Below are 21029 nucleotides of genomic sequence, written 5' to 3' on the forward strand. Positions count from 1 at the left end.
TACATATGACGTACAAAATATCTTTTTCCCCCACCCCAACTCCGCCGACACTGGTGGTGGTCATCGTCGATTTAATAGACTCTATATTTATGATAGAACGCAAATTTACCTCGCAACTTTCAATGATATTGCAAATTCTTATCTATTATTTTACACAGAAAGTCGCTTTTGAATGAGTTTTACATTTTACTGGAGTACTTCCGGTTAAACGTTTTATTGAGTACTTCCGGTTAAACGTTTTCCCGAGTACTTCCGGCTTGACCAACGGAGGAGTTCCGGTTTGGAAAACTGCGGATTTCCAGGCACGTGTTCACTTATTTATATGTTTTGGGTTTTCTGTTCCTCTACTCAGGGTATTGAGCTTTCAGTTTTGCTTTTTTTCTCGACTTTGGCCGTTTGTATGGTGCTGGTCTGCAAATTATATCGAAGGGGAAACGAAATACAGCAGCTTGAGCATCCCCTCACCTCTACCCCGGTTGTAGTGTTCCCCCCTTTCCATTTTAATCTGCTCTAGCTCTTCCATGAGACTCGACCATGTATACAAACAAAATTCCCAGCACCCCACACCCCCCCCCCCAATTTTTTTTATGTGGAGTGGTCAGTCACGTGTCTAACACAAGGGGCACCACTCAGTCTCCACAATGTGAGCTTTCACGAGACACGTACTTTCTTATATTACTACCAATTATTTATTAATTATTCCACCTTTTCGAAGAGACTGAAAATCTACATTCATGGGCAGTCGAAAAGTGGAGGAGGGGGGGCAACATGGTATGAGCCTCCCCACTCCCCCTCCCCACTTTCAATCTTCTGATCAATGTTGAAAGGATCAAGGTTATGAGTAATCACTTTTGGTATGAAATTCATCACTCTTTTGATCTTGGACCATATTCTCATTACTTTATTCAAGGCAATACAAGTCACTGTATCAGCAATAGATTTGGGAGTCATCGAATCTTCACTTAGGTTTCATGTACATATTGAGATCCATTGTGAATAAGGCAGTGGACTGTCATCAAACTTACTAAAACCTCCAGTTTGTCATACCCAACTAGAAGGGCACTCAGTAGAGCGCATACTTCCGCCCCGCAATATCTGATCCACGAGAACATATCGGGCCCAATACATTTTTGAAATATCATGCTATACAGAACGATATCGTTATTGGCCCGATCTCTCAATGGTGAAGAAGCACTTTTTAAAAATTCTAGTCGTCAGATCCGTATTCGGATCTTCACCAAAATCTAATCAGTTCGTCCTTGTCACGTAACGAACCTGTCCACAAAATTTCATCCCGATCCGTCCACAACTTTTTGAGATATCCTGCACACAAATAAACAGACAGACAGAAAGGGGTGAAAACATAACCTCCTTCACCTTCGATGGTGGAGGTAATCATTTATGGCTACCCTTTATATTACACACGAGCACAGTGCTTCTCAAACTATCTGATGTGGCGGACCGGCAGGTTTTTTTTCTCCAATGTGCCAGGGACTGGTGCCATATTATTATTTGTTTATGATCCGAGAAAATATTGTTTGAACATCCGTCGTAATATTAATTTATACCGGAAAAATCTAAAAATATAATGACGATAATAAAAGTTGACATTTTTTTATATACATTTTGTAAACGAGTAATACAGTATTACGATATTAAAAATTATATTTAAAAAATCAAACTAGCAAAGCCTTCAAACATAGTTATTACTAGCAAAGTACCCGCCCAGTTATCTGTTGAATGGCGTTGGTCCCGTCTCGATCGGATGAAATTGAGAAATTGACGTTATCCGGTGACCTTGACCCCGTGACCTTTGACCTTGACCTTGACCTTGATCCCATTATGTCCGTTCCCAAGGATCACATATACCAAGTTTCATCTCATTCTATCCAACGGTTTGGCCATCTATAAAGGACAAACAAACATGAAAAATTGACGTTTTAGTCAATTTATGACGTCATAACTCGAAAACCGGAAGTCGGAAGTGAATGTCGTCAATCAACTGTGTCATTTAATTTTGATTATCTGTCGAATGGCGTTGGTCCCGTCTCGATCGGATGAAATTGAGAAATTGAAGTTACCCGGTGACCTTGACCCCTTGACCCCGTGACCTTTGACCTTGAACTTGCCCCCCACCCCCCATGTCTGTTCTCATGTCCCAAGGATCACTCATGCCAAGTTTCATCTCATTCCATCCAACTGTTCGGCCACCTATAAAGGACGAACAAACAAACAAACACACATACATACAATCATCTTCTATTTTTTTACTATAGTAGATAAACATATGTATACCGGTATATAAGTAATAAAATGAAAAATTATAATGAATAAAGTAGGTTGAAAAAATTATATATTTTAGTTATCTTAAACTCCAATGAATAAAGACATTAAAAGAAAGATTGAAAGGAAATGAAATTGATGTTAAAATGTTAAAATATGAAATTATGTAATGTAATGTTATGTAATGAAATGAAAATATGTAATGTTAAAATATGAAATTGATGATATAGACCTGTTAAATCCTTAACTTTTACTAATGTGAAAGGTGAGCCTGCTTCTTCTTTGTCAGCTTATCCAATTGTGGTTCAATTGAGGACAGTGCCATGCGCAATGGAGAATGAATATCCACACTATTCCTGTACTTTGTCTTAATGATGCTCATGGTTGAGAAGCCAGTCTCGCAGAGGTAGGTTGAAGAAAATGGGAGAAGAGTTTTCAGAGCAATTTCATTAAGCTCAGGATATTCTGCTTTCACTTTTATCCAAGAAGAAGCAAGTGTTGTTGTAGTTTCGAAACTCCTCTTCAATCCTTCGTCAGCAGACAGCTCCAACAATTTATCCTCCATAGTGACACGTAAGTCATCTCTCAATGGCATAAACGGATTTCGGATCCGTTCATTCCCTTTCTGTGGATCTTCTTCTTCTGGAAAGTAATGCTGAAAACGTTCTGCCAAATTCGTCAAGTGTTCTCTGATGACATTTCGTAGAGATGTAACATTAAGGTCTTCTCCTGCATCAGCGATGACTGCCGCTGATTGGTGAAATATGTCATAACAATCTCTTAACACTCGACTCTTCCATGCTTCAAGCTTTCGTTTTTGTCCGTCGATCTTGGAAACTCGCCGCGGACCGGCAGTCGATAACTCGCGTACCGGCACTGGTCCACGTACCACCACTTTGAGTAGCACTGCACTAGCAGATACAACCCGTCACCGCTCATGGGGATATTAAGTGGGAGGGGGGAGAGAGAGGAGGGAAGGGGGGCGGAGAGTAGCGAGGGGGGGCGGAGAGGAGGGAGGGGAGAGAGGGAGAGGAGGGAAGGGGGTGGAAGAGAGGTAATTATACCTATTCTCTGTGAAAGTAAGTTACTATGAACAGACTTAATCAGATGTTGGTTGGTTTTTTTCATGAGCTTTCCCCTATAAAGCCTTCAGATTTGTTTGTTTTGTCTTCACTCACTAGTACTGGAGGTCATTGCCTGAGGATGGTCCAGACTTATTACTTCCACCATCTGCAATGGATGGAGGTTATGCTTTCAACCCTGTCTGCTTGTTTGTCTGTTTATGAGCCGGACATCTCAAAAAATTGTGGATGGATTCGGATTAAATTTGGTGGACAGGTTGGGTATGTGACGAGGACGAATTGATTAGATGTTGGTGAAGATCAGGATCCAGAAGCAAGATTGAGATATTTTTGGTGTGTGAATTGTTAAGACATGGAACTCTTTGCCATCTAATGTGGAAGCCAATACTCTTGCTGCCTTTAAGAAGTTGCATGCGGAATCCCATGGTTCTCTTTTATATAGATAGATTATGATTGATGATGTCTGTTATTTATTCTTTTTTGTTCTTTCTTCTTTTTTCTGTTCTTTCTTCTCTTACCACTTTTAAACAAATTGTATTATATGTTCTTGTATGACTTACAACAAACACACTTTGTAGCCGTTGCTGGTTTGGTGGTCAGCATGGGGTTCCCTTTTGGGAATCCAACCAGGAAATAAACCAATCAAATTTACCAAAGTGAATAAAATCAAAAAGTTTGGTTGAATGAAAAAGTCTGAAAAGGCTATTAACAAACGACGAATGCAAAATCGCACGAAATTGAGCACCCTCCACCTCTTTTGTCTCCACACCCCACCTTTATTCATATGGTGTCATATTTCCCTTTTCTTCCCCAACTCCCATTGCTTTTTGCAGGCATTTACTTCTGGATGCCATGGTTACATAATGCTTACATCGTGAGCCTGTTTAACCTGGGATGAGTCGGTGAAGTTTCCACGTCTACGAACGGAAATACCAAGAGCAATGCACAATGTGTCAAAACTGGTCTGACACATGCATCTCGTCATACCAGTTTCAGTGCTGACTGTGGTTGGCTCAGCGAAGAGACTTCAGAATTCCAGCTCGATTCAGAAGTCTGATGTATTTCTACGATTTGTGTTGCAGCTTCTGCAGGCACCTTCAACATTCATTTTTAAAGGAAAAATAAAATCGTAGAGTTATCCAGTTCCGTCAAGTCGTGGCCGACTTCTGGTGATATTCACGATTAGATTTCTTCAAACAACCTGCACTGCTTCCCAAAGCTCTGGAAGAGCCGCTTGGTTTCAGCGTTTACCCTATCCATCCAGCACATACACGGTTTGCCTTTTCGTCTTCTTCCTCCTTTTTGCACTGTCCATGACTCGCATCCATATATTACAACTCCAAACACGAGAGTATCCACCAGCCTCCTCTTGGTTTGTTTTGTCACATCTTTATCTCTCCAGATCGTTGTCAACTCTGACATTGCTGACCTCCCCAACGCTAATTGTCTATTCATTTCTCCTCCACATCGTCTACTCACTTCAATCTTAGAGCCCAGGAAGATGAAACTTTCCACCATTTCCACGTGATCGGCTCCCAATCTGAACTCATCGATCTTTTTCAGTTGACAAGATCTTACTCCTTTTTTTTAGGTTTAAATAAAGACCAGATTTTTTCATGTTCCTTCTACGCTGTCTGCAGCAGTTTGAGGCGGTGAAACTCAAACTCAAGAGAGTTTGAGGCGGTGAAAAAAATTCAGCAGCCCTGGGGGTTTGGGGTTGTGGGAGGACTCCAATTCTCTCTTTGTAAACATGTATGGCGGATCGCTGTTCCACGTGGAATTGAGTATTACAAGCATAGGCGGAAGAACATCATAAAAAGTGGGGAAGGGGGTTGTGGGGGCCAAATTGTAAAAAAAAAAGAAGTTATGATCACGACTACATACACCAGAGGCATGTTCTGCTAGGAGGCTTTGAGGCATCCCAAATTATTTTTCCCCTCTCGCTCACCTCTTTTTGTTAGTTTGCTTCTTTTCTGTTTCATACCCACTTGTACGTTCCTCTTCCTGAGGTGTGCAGCTTGTTCACCCCCATGTGTGCTTCTTCCCCTCCCCTTGATGTCTCTCTCACCACCACCCCACCGTTACTGTTTCCCCCTTTTCATTTTGTTACATTCTATTCTGCTCTAGCTCCTCCATGAGCCTCGACCACGGACACAACAAAAATCCTCCCTCCACCCCCCCAGAATTTCTGCCGAGTAGTCAAGTGTGTAACACAAGGGGCGCCACTCTGTCTTCCTAATGTGAATGGTTTTCACGATACACGTACTTTGTTGCTCTCAATTATTTATTAATCATAGAAATGATATTATTAATTATTCATTCTTCCACATTTTCTAAGAAATTGAATGTCTACATTCATTGGCAGCTGAAAAGTGTTGTGGGAGGGGGGAAGGGCACTGCCCTCTTCTTCCAACGCCATTGATTACAAGTCATACTAACATAGTCAATTCTGTGGGGATTGTCCCGTCCATAATTCTGGGGGAACTAACGCATCCATAATTCTTGAGGAAGTCACCCGTCCAGAAGGATGGTTTCTTCGCCATTCTTTTGAAACAAAAATCCTCTCAGTTTCACCAACATATTAGTTACTGATGTCCTTGCAAATGATTCGATCCCAGTGTGCAAACAATCAAAAAAAATTTACTTTGTTTTCCATTTCTTTGCATTGCTTTCTGACAGATGATGAATTCAAAAGGAGCTGAGGACAAAATCTGTCCCGTCCCAGCCTGGCTGGAGAGTCAGGGCTTGAGGGAGGAGTCTCTCCGAGCCGCAGTTACGGGGCTGGGCATCGAGATCCTCGGAGCTCTCTGTGCCCGCGCCGAGCCTGCTTCGGCGAGGGCCAGACTCTGTTCTTTGGTCGCACAAAAGTTCACCTCCACCATGTACACCGAGCTCTGTCGGTACATGGAGTCTCGGCATGTGCAGCCAGATTTGAAATGGCCCATTGTGCCTTCCTGTGCAAAGGCTGATGAGGAAACGGGAGGATCTATTGTAATCCTGGGAATTGATGGAGAAGACGAGGACTATGTTGATCCCGCAGTCGAGGAAAGAGACCTGGAGGATGGTAAGTGCAAAATGCATTTCAGTTGATTATAACATTTAGTTTGCTCTGATGAAGGGTTAACACCCAAACGTCAATTTCTCCTTCCTTTCCGCAGTGGTTAGCATTCCTCGATCAATGTCCGGTTGATTCCATCCATTGCTTTATGTTTGCCGATGCAGTTCCACACCAGATTTCACGAGTAAGACATTATTATTATTATTATTTTGTCTGCAGCCTATGGCTGCTGGTTGCGTTGTTGCTGTGAGTGTGGCTGTGCTGCTGATGCAGTGCCCCCATTTCCACTAAGCTGGTGCTCATTTTTCCAACCTCAGAATGATGACAGGCTGAGTAAAACTGGAGCTCAAACTAAAGACCGTAAGATCTTAATGCAGCCACCTTAACCGTTAAGCCAACACCAGGTTTACGAGTATGACTAGCTCTTCATTATATTGAAACATTGATTTATATCTTCTGATAAAAGCGACTGCTGGTAAGTCTTGTCTGAAGTTTCAAAGTCCGAGTCAAATTAAATCTTTACTTCAACAAGTAGATTGTTGTCTGAGGGTGAGTATCGTTCAGCATTGTTGCATCTCCAGTTGACTGTTTTGTGAGGGTATCTTTTCCTCACCAAGATTATGAGGTCAATGTGAAATTAGAAAAATAATTAAATAAACCTTGCAAAATTTCAGTTTGAAATTTGATGAACTCATGGGCAGATCTTAGGTCCAAGCTGACCTTCAAAGCTGGCCTGCACGGTCTCATGACCTCCACCATCTGCGAAGGATGGAGGTAATGTTTTCAGTCCTGTCTGTCTTTGTGTGTAGGATATCTCAAAAAGTAACGGATGGATTCCGATGAAATTTTGTGGACAGGTTTGGTGTGTGACATGAACGAACTGATTAGATTTTGGTGAAGATCTGGTTTCGGATTCAGATCCTCGAATTTTTTAAGGGATTCTTCACCATTGAGAGATTGCGTCAAAAATTGATATATAGCACGATATCTCAAAAAGTTGTGCATGGATTCAAACGAAACTTGGTGGATATGTTGGGTGTGTGACAAGGACAAATTGATTTGATTTTGGTGAATATCCAGATCCGGGCGGAGGTATACATTTGACCGAATGCCCTTCCAGTTACCTCCGCCGCTGAAGATGGATTGAGGTTATGTTTTTACCCCTGTCTGTCTATTTGTTTGTGAACAGGATTTCTCAAAAAGTTTTTTATTTTTTTATTTTTGTATACAATGTCGAGGCTCGTATAAGAACTACCACAATGTATAACAAAGGGAGCAGGAGATAAGAGGGGTAGGAGCGGGAAGCACAAAACAGTGGGGAACAGAGACGACAGGAGATCTGTGAAAGGGAGTGGGATGGGGTGGGGTACACGGAGTAAACAAGATGGACATTACAGGGACTTTCAGGAAGGAAAACAGGGAATTTTAAGGAGGTGGGTTTGAGGTGGATTAACGGGGGTAGAAAAGATCATGATTTTGGAAGGGGGAAGATAAGAGATTGTGGTGAACAGCTGTTTTGATTGAAGAGAGAGTGGAAGTTTGTTCCAAAGGCGGGAAAAAAAAGAGGAAAGAGAGAGTGAAAGTGAACAGTGATATTTGATTTTGGTAGTTTCACCAGAAGGGGGTTGCTGGCAGACATTGAGTGTGCTGCGGAAATATGGGGGGGGGGGGTGGGACAGATCCTATCCTAGGGTCCTAAGTTTAAAATTCCACTCGGCTGTTGGGGGGGGTGGGACACATCACATCCTAGGGTCCAAAGTTTTAAATCCCACTTGGCAGTTGAATTAATACCAGGTGAGGTTGACTCAGCCTGTCATCCTTCTCAGGTCGGCAAAATGAGTACCAGCTTGCTGGGATGATTGAGCCATTTCAGTATCTTGCATCGGAGTGGCGACCCATCCAGGATTGTGCCCAATGGCCCAGGAGACTGCTTCGGCAGCTCCGATGCTCTGTACAGAGTATGGTCCAAATGGATGGATGGACAGATCACAGACAGACGGGGTGGGGGTAGGGGTGGGGGCGAGGCCGGAGAGGAGACGGGAGAAAACAAAGACCACCGACCTGTCTGTGGTGAGAGAGTGAAAGACCCAAAGACTCAGCCTTGTCATGGGAGATACCCTCGTTTTCTGTACTATATATATATATATATATATATATATATATATATATATATATATATATATATATATATATATATATATATATATATATATATATATATATATATATATATATATATATATATATACACATAAATACACATATATACACATATATATATATATATATATATATAGTTGTATTTTCTGTCTGTTTGTTTATCGAGAGAATCGGCCCCACCGGTAGTAACCCTTACTATCATATTGCATACCATTGGAATCCTCTTGGCAAATGGAGATGCAAGAAAACATTTTCAAACCTACAGGGTGCGGGGAAGACCCCAATTCTCCCTGTGTAAATGTGTATCGTGTAGCGTAACCTGGTAGTACGCAGTATTACAAATGATCTTATTTGTATCGCCAAGCTGTTAGCTTTCGCAATTCTAGCACCCAACAACCAGACTCAAAATGTTGTCTATCCAGAGGCACTGCAGTCGTCATTATTGTGTCTATTGCCTTTTTGTATCACAAGCAAAAGTACCTGTCCCCCAGTGATGGGAAATGTGATTGGGCATTTCAAGTCCCGTCACGACCAACATCCTTCTTTCCCACTGACTTTCAAGGCTTGTTCTGGACCTGCTTATGAGATCGAAAGGCTTGTTGAGACAGTCTTTTTTGGATTGGCCCGATGGGATATTCTTCGGGCATTATCTCGAGCCTGTTTGTGAGCTCAAATGGTAGCATCTGAACGGGCCATTTGTCGACATTGTGTTTTGGGCCTGTTTTTGCATTGTAATGGAAGGTCGACGTGCCTGCATTTCTTTCGCAGCAGAATTTTATTGGGATCTGTAGTCGTTATCTTCTCGGTGCATTCTTTTTCTAGCTCTCTCACATTCTTGTTCAGCTGCCATCTCTGCTGCATTTGCTCTTCTGGCTTGCATATGTTGCCTAGTTTGCTCTCTCTTTTCATCATCAGTTTTCATCCCTTTTGGTGGCACGATTGGATAGAGAAGAGGAAAAGGACTGAGGAGGAGGAAGAAGGAGGAGTGGTTAAAGTACTGTATTAGAAAATCATAAAGCTGTCGGCACGGCAAAATTTTCCATTTCTAATAGTTTCTTCACGCGTGTTCGAACGGAATACGTAACCATGCCAACGTTTTTTTTTTCAACCAATTAAATCGATGATTACCTTTCCCACCCTACGGGCGATCTTGTTCCAAGCATGCAATACGTTCTTCTGACGCATAGCTTTATTTGGGTGATGTATAGGCAACTGACAGCTCTGTGCAAGCAAAAAATACCTTGGTTGCGTGCATGAAGCAAAAACACACCTACGGCTTACAATTCAAAACATCTCACTGCACTGTAAAACGTGAGGACAGGAATACTGCACCGTAAATGGTGGAGACTTGTAATACCCTCCCTCACCTGAAGGCAGCGCTACACGATACACATTTACACAGCGAATTTGAATCCCCCTCACCCCACCCCTCCTAAATCCCCGAGACCACCGGCAAAGATAAAAAAACACCCCTACACATTAATTGGGGTCATGTTGATCCTATGTAGCAAGTCTGGATGTAATCAGCCCAGAACTGTGGGAGGAGTAGTGCGACAAACATACAAAACACAGGATTATTGCCTGCTTTGTGTGTTATTTTATATTAAATATTGTATTAATCGTGACTTTATTGTTATTATTAGTATGGTATTGCCTGTTAAATTATATGTGATGACATAATTGGAATTACACATAGCACCTGGCTCTCTTCTTCTTAACTCTAAATTCCTTCCGCACAAGGTGTGGGTACCTTTGCTGGTATATTATAAAACAGTTGTCAGGGAGTTCATTTATCACACTTGTATCGGACACAATTGACCCAGTGTCAACCTTTGTATGCCATCAACATGTTTTTACTTCCCAATGAACCAGGTGTTAAGAAATGATTTTTCTCTTTCCAGGGACACACGCGAAGTTCATCAGGAAGTTCCCCTGCAGCTCTTGCTCTCACAGCTTCACCACCAAGGCCAATTTGAAAATTCACATGAAGAGGCACCGACCGGTTTCCAGTGATGCAACGTCCAAACAGATTCACAATGGGGATAAATCATACTCTTGTGCTGTATGTGGGAAGAGATTTAATCGATCGTCAAACCACGAGGTACACATGCGAAGTCACACGGGAGAGCGTCCGTACAGTTGTAAAGTCTGTGCGAAGTCGTTCTCGTCTGAAGCGGTTTCACTGATTCACGCACGTGTTCATTCAGGGGAGAAGCCGTACGTATGCAATATTTGTGGAAAGAGATTCAGTCGGTCATTCCGCTGTCAGGTACACATGCACAGTCACACAGGGGAACCTCCGTATAAGTGCACCATATGTGGTAAGGAATTTGATCAGTTAATATACCATCAGTACCACACGCGTACGCACACGTGGGACCGAACGTATACTTGCAATGTTTGTGCAAAGACGTTCTCACAACAGTCATCTTTGATAAGTCACGCACTAATACATAGTGATAACCCTGTCCCGACAACGATGGATGGCAATCTAGACTACTTGCTGGATCATGAGTTTTGCAAACTGCCGTTTGAACAGCAGTTGCAAATAAAGCGAGAGGGTCGGCCGACCCCGAAGCTTAACATCACGCACATTGATGGTCCAAGTAAAAGTGTTAAGAGGTGCTTTTCCGAAGACATGTACAAGAAAACGGAGTGGCTCACGGGATCGATGACACAAAGGAGACTGTATTGTTGGCCTTGTTTGTTATTTGACATCAAGGAATCGAGCGACAGCATGGCATCTGTATCCAACTGCAATCCGTGGACCAAGAAAGGCTTTTCGGATTTAAAAAACCTCTCTCGGGCCATCGAGAGGCACGGAAGGTCCAAAGCGCACGTAACGGCAAGCTTGAAACTCAAACTGTTCGATCAAGTGAGAATTAACGGAGCTTCAAGTCAGGCTGCTACAATTGGTGTAAAAAACCACAACGAACAGGTAACGAAAAATAGAGACGTCCTCCGTCGACTCATCGATGCGGTTTTGTTTCTTGGAAAACGAGAGCTGGCATTCCGGGGACACGACAAACCAGAAACGAGTCGCAACAAGGGGAATTTTGTCGAACTGGTGGAAATTTTAACCAAGTACGACGACGTACTTGCAGAGCATTTGAAATGTGCTGCGGTTTTCCATGATTTGTCCAAAACGATTTGGAACGACATAATTGACAGCGTTGCTCACATAATCAACGATGACATCGATAGCGAAATCGCGTCTGCTCCCTTCATAGGTGTTCAAGTGGATGACATTACAGATTTTTCGTGCAAACCTCAGCTAACTATCGTCGTTCGGTACGTGACTAAGAAAGGGAATATTTGCGAGAGATTCTTGGGATTCTTTGACACCAACCAAGACAGAACTCCTGAGACTCTGGCAGCAATAGTCTTGAAAAGGCTTGATAAGTACATCCCTACGGTTAAGTTGGTCTCACAATCATACGATGGTGCTAGTTGTATGGCGGGCCAGAGAAGTGGAGTCGGAACACGTGTGAATTCCGTTTGTCCGTACGCGCTTTTCATACATTCGTACGCTCACAAGTTGCATCTCGTGCTGTCACAAGGAACTCGAGCTATCCAGGATGCTAAGCTGTTTTTTGCATCTCTCGATAGTTTTCGCAATTTTTTCGCACGCTCAGCAAAACAATCAGCTCTACTGGAAGAGGCCGGTTCTTACTGTGACCGAGTTGCAAGTGGTTCGGCGAGCAGATGGAACTTTAAGAGTCGTGCTGTACAAGCGGTTCACGAAGGACGGCAATCACTCGAAGTCATGTTCGACCGGGTGATAAATGAACCTGGATGGGACGGCGAATCGATTACGCAGAGCGTTGCTCTAAAACACACCCTCCGAGATTTCAAGTTTGTTTTTCTACTTTCCGTCTTTCGTGCAATATTTGGACATGCAGAGATACTCTTGCAAACCCTCCAGTTCAAGCCTCTCGACCTTATAAAGTCGTTTGAAGTAATTGACAGTACCCTACATGCGGTGTCACAACTCAGAAACGATGCCCGGTTTCAGGGATTTTTCGAAGAAACTGTACAGCTCCTTGGTCATGAAGAGCAAAGCAAACAGAAAAGAAGCCATCATGACTGTGATGATTACGAACAGGTGCTCGACTGCGGTAATAATGTGACCGACACAAACACTACGGAGACGTACAAGCGCTTGTATTTTGATGTTCTCGATGCAATTATTTGCCAGTTATCAGAGAGGTTTGCCGACCTGAAAAAGCTCAACTTCTTCCAGATTCTAGATTGTGAACTCTTCAACGACTTCTCAAAAGGAAAGGCGTTTCCCCTCAACGAGATTAAGGTGCTGCTTGAGACCTACCCATTTTTTGATGAGCAACGGTTGAAGAATGAACTGCAAGCCATCTATGAGGAGGCCAGTTTCCACAAACCTCCAGGAGAGCTATTTCAGTTCATCATGGAGAACGGTCTTTCAGAAACGATACCAGAAGTGTGTAAACTACTGAAGTTGATGCTAACTATTCCATTGACCGGTGTGTCAGCGGAACCTTCATTTTCTTGCTTGAAGGGGATGAAAACTTACCTGCGGAATACAAAGGGACAATATAGACGGTCTGCGTTGGCCTGCATTTCAATCGAATCAAATTTGCTTCAGGACCTCAAGAGCCAAGACCGTTTGTATGACAGGGTGATGGACTATTTTGCAAAGGTGAAAGATCGACAAATGGAATTCTTTTACAAGTAATTAGGGTAAGGGAACTTGATATTGTTCTTGGTATTCCGGGACAAAAACAATACCGTTATATTGAGAAACTACGGTCCGTAAAAAGGAATTTCTTGTTATTTCTAAAAAATAAAAAAAATTACATTCAGCTTTGCTTGCACACATATTGTGGGCTGGCAGGTTAGCCTCGAGGTATGTGCACTCACCGTTGAGCCGTCTCGTCTGGGTTCAAATCTTGACGCAGCTGTAAACCGTCACCCTGATGTTTCACATGTGTGTGCATCATCCATCGGCAGGACGTTAAGCCGGAGGACCGTTTTTCAGCACTGGTCCTTGGTGGACGTTATAGATCCACGGTGTCTTTGATAACGTGTGAGTGAGTCATCACTGGTACTCTGAACAAATTACAAATCCCTGCCACCTTCATCAGATGTCACCCCTGGCCAGCCAGTCTGTCAAAGGCTTGAGCCAAAAACGCTCTCCCGCCGATCCCACAGTGTGGGAATAATTGTACCGTTGAAGTAGGAGTTACACATATGGCAGTAGCACATAACCAGCATTGGAGAGAGCTTCAGCCATTGCTGGTGTTTAACATATTATTGCCTGTGAATACATTTCTGAACTACAAATGTAAATATTTTTAAAGAAAATGATAATTTTTGTATTTTATTGTGACATTTTACTTCGATTGTATGAATGGTTGACGTAATTATTGTTGTCGTGAGACTTAGAATGTAGTGAATGCACGATTATTATTGTTTTTGTTTCACTATTATTTAGCAGTATCATCGCTAGTTAAGTAATGAGTGAAGTATGCACTAGTTTGATCATCGTAAGAAGAATGAATTGAAGATACAGCCGGTACATGAATAGCAGCTCACAGTGAAAGTCAGGAGCAATCATCATGATTGGACAATGGTATGGCCATCCGAAGATATGCCCGGGTAATTTGACGGGACGACATGGAAAGGTTGGGCATTGGAGAGGCAAAGGTGTGTATATATATATATATATATATATATATATATATATATATATATATATATATATATATATATATATATATATATATATATATATATATATATATATATATATACATATACATATATATATATATACATATACATATATATATATATATATATATATATATATATATATATATATATATATATATATATATATATATATATATATATATATATATATATATATATATATATATATACTTTAAAAAAAAAAAACTTTTGAACAAATGAACTTTTGCCTGTAACACAGGATATAAAAGCGCATTAATGTGGCGGACAAGAGATGAAAGAAAGAGGAAGCAAAGAAAGAGAGGTCGATGTATGAAAGTATGACGATCTTGTGTGGTCAAGAGAGGCACTATGATCATGAGATAAAGGAAGGAGCACACGAGAGGAGAGACACTGCTGAAGTTGACCTCACTGAAATCGATTTGCTGTTCCGCTCAGCGAGATCCTCTCTGTGGGCCTCGGAAGGTCAACATTTGTCATCGGCATGGGCTGAATGGGCCTCTTGGCATGCTGTTCATGTATGGCTGACGCTGTCGGGCCTTTCATCGCACTGGTGATTCCCCATGGTAAGACTGCAGTGAACTACTTTAGAGGACCTGACAGCTCAACTTTATGTCTGGTTGGGGCTGATATCGTGGCTCCAATCCGGAACTTTTTGCACAGACGATAAACAAAGCAACATTTCGCAGCACCATTGTGCTACACCGGTCTTCTTTCTTCTTCTGGTACCGAATTATTCTCGGCTTCACAATTACCTCTATTATATATTTGTTGCTGATGCCTCGACACCATCACTTCGATCATTAACCGATCCATTGTAAATTAGTTGTGACTGCCTCTACTGCTCACTATTCCATCAAGTCCATCATCACTTGCTTTATACAACATCCACATCCTTTGACTGTTGCTCTGGTTACAGAATTCAGATCGTGTTGATGCATTTTGTGAGCAGTTGTTTTGTACATATGTTAAGGTAATTTTGTTAAATTGTAAATAAAGAGTTAATTTTCTATCACCAAAATTGTGGCACGAGTCCTGTTTTAGTTGCTCTGTGTTTGAACAACAACCGGGCCACAACTGCCTCGGAAACTCATGGTGTGGTTACTGCCCTTTTAGACGAAGTTATCTGAGTGTGCGCTGTGTGTGGTCACGACCCCTGAACACGTGACAATATTTATCCCACGTGTGAAGCGGAGTTAAGCAATTGGTTCACCTTGTCTCTCTGTCTGTCTGTCTGTCTACAGACATCAGTATCTGATAGAGGAAATACTTAATTTTTAATTTGGTTTAAAAATGTTTTAATGCAGTAGAACATCAATCGGAACACGAACATGCAATTGACCAGTACTTTGGCTCTGAATTTGGCAAATTGTGCGAAATCTCATCCTGAGTGCGCACAGTGGAGTAAAGTAATTGTTTTAGTCTGTCTCCCTGTCTGGCAGTCAAAGTAAATTTTAAATCATTCCAAACAGGAAACTTACTAATTTTCGGGATGTCATAGAGGACAAAAACAACAGGCACAAATAACTCATTTAACATGTTAAATGAGGTGGTGTGAAATAACGGTGCACGTACGACGGCAAATGAAAAAACTTTTTTATTCTACGTCCTTTAAAACTTATATTTCATTTCAATATGTGACTTCCAAAATGATGTATGAATGCTAAATGAGACCTTTTTCATATGTGGTGTGCGTGTGTATTTGTGTGTTCACAGTGACTTGTTTCTGCTTGCTCGGCACTTTTAACCTGTCGTTGCGAGCATTAAATCTGTGCTTCAAATCATCTTTTGAACAGTTTTCAGCATTTAGACAATAATGGCCTTTTAAAATGGTTAATCATAATTGTTGCATTTCTGGATGCAAATCGCATTAACGAAAATACTCAATTTGGTGTCTGTCTGTCTGACTTTTTTTTTGACCACGATACATTTGGTAGTTACTTATCCAATCTCAACCAAACTTGACAGGACGATTAAGGGTCACACGATTGAGGTTGTAGTGACTTCATTTGCCCCCATCCCCAAGGGGGTTTTTCCCCTTGGGCAAAATCCATCTTAAGGTGTATATCCTTGTTGAGATAGCTAATCGTGGCATTTTTCAAAGTCCGCTTATAATTAAAAAAAAAAAGAAGGTTTTCACAACACAAATGATAATAGCATAACATTAATGTTATTAAGCCTGGTGTTGGCTTAGTGGTTAGGGTGGCGGCTTGGGATCCAAGGGTCCTGAGTTCAAGCCCCGTTGGCTGCTGAATTAACACCAGGGGGTTGACTCAGCCTGTCATCCTTCTGAGGTCGGTGAAATGAGTGCCAGTGTACTGGTCCCGGTGTATGCCCCGGTTAGAATAGGTGTACCATATCCCTGTGTGTCGTAAGAGGCGACCAGGGTTGGCGTCAGGAAGGGCATCCGGCCATAAAACATTGCCTCAAGAAAAAGCCAAACCCCTGCACAGCAGGGAAAAATGGCTGTAAAAACGGTCAATATAACATTAATGTTATTACAAAACATTAATATTAATAATATCCGCTCTCTCCATGGGGTTTTTCCGACTTGAACAAAATGCTGTGTTAACGTGTATAAATAGCTTTTTTGTGGCGTTTTGTGGAAAACCCTTACTGGAAGTAAAAAAAAAAACATCATAAACCACAAACATGTATGATTACATTTTTTAACAGCTGCTTTAACACTAAACTGAAAGGGAGGAAACCTGGGGTGTGTTCAATTATGAAGCAGCTGGCTGGTATAGGAAATACGAGAAATATCCGTGGATGACACTGAGAGGTGTTGAGTTCCCATCATTTCCTGTTCATACAAATGAGCAGGCACAATGGATATACAGTATATATTTTTAAAAACACACACAGACGCTTCTCCTTTTCGGAATAGATGAAAAATCTGGAATCATTTCTCGTATGCCCCGGAACAAAACAAACAATATATCTATTGCAACCCTCACACCTCCCGTAGCTCCCTGCTTCCCCCAACCCAACATGATTCACAGTAAATATGATTTTTAACTAACCCTGTATATTCACAAGACCCAGGTATGTCCTTCCGATCAGTGTTCAGAAGCACCCAAACCAGATACAGTGTCTTTCTCATGAAAGTCTACCTGATCCATCCAGCTCCTACATAAATACACTAGCTGGCATACATACACACATGCTTTGTATATTTTCACGTCACGAAGATGTCCTGTGCCAAAGAGTTGGTGACCGTTACTTGGTAATGAAACTCAGCATTGTCTTTATAATTTCATTAAACAAGCCACCAAGCCTGCCATGTTCACAGGAGGCACTCAAGGTTCAAGATCCACTCACTGGAAGCAATCCGACAAGGGGGGGGGTGGGGGTAACTAAGCCTTTCTGACTCGCTAAGCCGTCGGATTATGTAAAGATTGTTGGTGGATGGACGAATATTACGGTTTTGTGACTTTGATAAAATAATATTAAATAATTGCGTGGAGAAATGGAGATTTTTGCTTCGGTCGACGTTACGATTTTTGATGGTTTGGTACAGAATCATCATAGAAACTTCTGGTTTGCGTCGCTACCTTCTCTCGAGACAGCTTTTATTAGACAAGGTCAGAGGTCAAGTTGACGATTTCGTAAGTACCCGTCTATGACTGCTTGTTTGTTTGTTCGTCCGGGCGATATCTCAGCCATCCTTTTAGCTTGGAAGCTGAAATTTGGATACAAAAGTGAAGATGTGCTTTGGCAAAAACGGTATTTTTAATTTTTTTTATTAATCAATTAATTGATTAGTTACTTAATTATGAATTACTTATTTATTTTATTTCTCAGATGGGCAATATCTCGGGCACTTCTTGAGCTTGGAAGCTGATATTTGGACACGACAGTGACCAAGTGATTTGGTTATAAAAGGGTATTTCTGATTTGTTGATTAATCGATTAAAAGTTATACATTTGGATGAAACGGTTGTGGATTAGGGTATGCCATGAGGCAATCGATTGAGGAAATTATTTTATGATTATTATTTACTTTTTAAATTAATTAATTAATCAATCACTCATTGCACACAGCTCCCTCCCAATTCGGACTCCACGTGCTGCAAGGCGCCCCGGCAACGTCGCGCGCTGAAGGATTTGTTAGTCAGTCAGAAACCGTTCAGAGGAGGAAATTTAAACTTTACCACACGTTACATGACCATTTTATATAGCGCATATTGTGAACGTACATCGAAAACCCCTAGAAATTAGAATCATTGTTACATCCCTTCAGCCTTCATTGTGCTCAGCTCGATGGAAAAAGAGGAGGAGGAAGAGGAGGAAGAGGAGGAAGAGGAGGAAGAGGAGGAAGAGGAGGAGGAAGACGACGACGACGACGACGACGACGACGACGACGACGACGACGACGACGACGACGACGACGACGACGACGACGACGACGACGACGACGACGACGACGACGACGACGACGACGACGACGACGACGACGACGACGACGACGACGACGACGACGACGACGACGTACAGTTTGGCGTTTTAACGATCCCCCGATATTTCCTTCAGCGAGATCTATTCTGGCGTCTTTATCAACCTTGGTGGTCATGAAAATACTCGATAACGAGAATAAAAGCGACTTTGTGAAGGTTTATAAATGTACTCTGCAGCAGACTTTTCAAAGTATAATTTGTTCACATTTACCTCAGGATTTACCTCATAATTTACCTCAGGATTTACCTCAGAAGTGGAGATCGATGCAATTACAAATTTGCCGCCAGAGGAATCGTCTCGCATCAAGTCCTTCTCAAGACTGTCTGCGTGAGGTAAGTATTCGATGAATACCACATCTTGTTTCCTTGTGTGTAGCACCACCACCAATACCACCACCAACACCAACGCAGCAGGCACGGAGTGGTTGAGGGCCTCAGATGTTCCTCAAATAATACAGAAAGCAAGAGCAGCATTCATGAGGACGAGCCAAACCCACGCTCCACGCGAAGTTTCTGAAGTAAAAGTTCGTTAGGATGTCAATATATCCAGTGTTCACAATGTGATTTATCGAATTTCTTTACATACAATGTTTCTTGTTGCATTTTTTGTGTCAAATTCACCTTCTGAGGTAGTCAGCATGTGCAGAAGAGGGTTTCACATTGCAGACGCCGTTTTCTCTGAATGGCATTACACCTCTCAGCGGTGACGGTCTGTCGACGACGGACGTCTTGACGTCAGCGAATGACCGATGATGTCATGACGTCATCGCGCCTCTCAGCAGTGACGTCACATGTCGCCATGCAAACGAATGTAAAAATTAGAAAATCGCCAAAAAATTCCCAAACCTCTCCATCCAGCAGTTTCGGAGGAGATACGTCCACAAAATTGGCTCAGCGTATTATAATATAACTAGTATGGGCCCGTAGGTGAGTGCCAGTATATGCAGCCCTCTCTCGCCCCTCTCTCGCCCCCCCTCTCTCCCCCCCTCTCCACCCCTCCTCTCTCCCCCCTCTCTTTCCCCCCTCTATCCCCCCTAGTCTCGCCCTTCCTCTCTCCCCCTCCTCTCTCCCCCTCCTCTCTCGCCCCCACTCTCATCCCCCTCTCCCGTCCCCCTCTCTCGCCCCCCTACTCTCACCCCCTCCTCTCTCGCCCCCTCTCTCACCCCCTCTCTCTCCCCCTCTCTTGCCCCCCTCTATTCCCCCTAGTCTCGCCCTTCCTCTCTCCCCCTCCTCTCTCGCCCCCACTCTCATCCCCCCTCTCCCGTCCCCCTCTCTCGCAGATATTGGTCGACAGATAAATGGCCGTAACTTGGGAATTACTCATCCGATTAATATCAAACCTCGAAAAGGCACATCCGCGGGTCCCCAGCAATATTCCTGGCAAGTTTCAATCAGATCGGACCGTCAATCATGCAAAAATAAATAAATAAATAAATAACCATTAATTGTGACGTCTTTCGTGATGTCATAGCACCGTGTCTTGTCATTGGTTGACAGATAAATGGCCGTAACTTGGGAACTGCTTGTCCGATTGAAATAAAACCTTGAAAAGGCACATCAGCGGGTCCCCGGCAATATTCCTGGCAAGTTTCAATCAGATCGGACCGGGGGTCGTCGAGAAACGGCGGTCGCAGACAGACACATATATACACACACACACACACACACACACACACACACACACACACACACACACACACACACACACACACACACACACACACACACACACACACACACACACACACACACACACACACACACACACACACACACACACACAGATTGTTAGAATTATAGATAGATAATGGAAGAAATAAAAAAATAATGAAAAATACAACATCAGAACGAAGTTCGTTTTGTAACCTCTGCCATCGAAGATGGACGGAGGTTACTGTTTTCACCCCTTTCTTTACCTCTGCCATCTTCGAAGATGGATGGAGGTTACTGTTTTCACCCCTTTCTTTACCTCTGCCATCTTCGAAGATGGACGGAGGTTACTGTTTTCACCCCTTTCTGTTTGTTTGTTTGTTTGTTTGTCAACAGTATTACGGAAAAACTCCTGGACGGATTTCGACGAAACTTGTTGGGGGATTAGATATAGTCCAAGGATCATGCCGTTAGATTTTGGACTTGGTCCAAAGTCCAATATGGCCGCTATGGCGGCCATTTTGAAAAAATGTTTGAATTTTTGTTTTTGCATTTTTACATGTTTTAAGTGATTTCCAACCAAAAAAAAAAAAACATTTGTTGGAGAAA

At 42.4% G+C, this 21029-nt stretch overlaps 1 protein-coding gene across 1 annotated transcript; it reads left to right on the top strand.

Annotated features, from left to right (window-relative positions):
* The first annotated feature begins 221 nt into the window (after window positions 1–221).
* On the top strand, window positions 222–14282 carry LOC147033603 (zinc finger MYM-type protein 1-like). The gene is made up of 3 exons (XM_085857121.1): window positions 222–302; window positions 6045–6429; window positions 10485–14282. Exons 2-3 carry the CDS (start codon window positions 6045–6047, stop codon window positions 13292–13294), a joined length of 3195 nt encoding a protein of 1064 aa, XP_085713247.1. The 5' UTR covers window positions 222–302; the 3' UTR covers window positions 13295–14282.
* Window positions 14283–21029: the final 6747 nt, after the last annotated feature.

Source organism: Eptatretus burgeri, chromosome 2 (genome assembly GCF_056783735.1).
Source record: "Eptatretus burgeri isolate ZD-2024b chromosome 2, Ebu_testis_v1, whole genome shotgun sequence".
NCBI classification, from domain to species: Eukaryota; Metazoa; Chordata; class Myxini; order Myxiniformes; family Myxinidae; genus Eptatretus; species Eptatretus burgeri.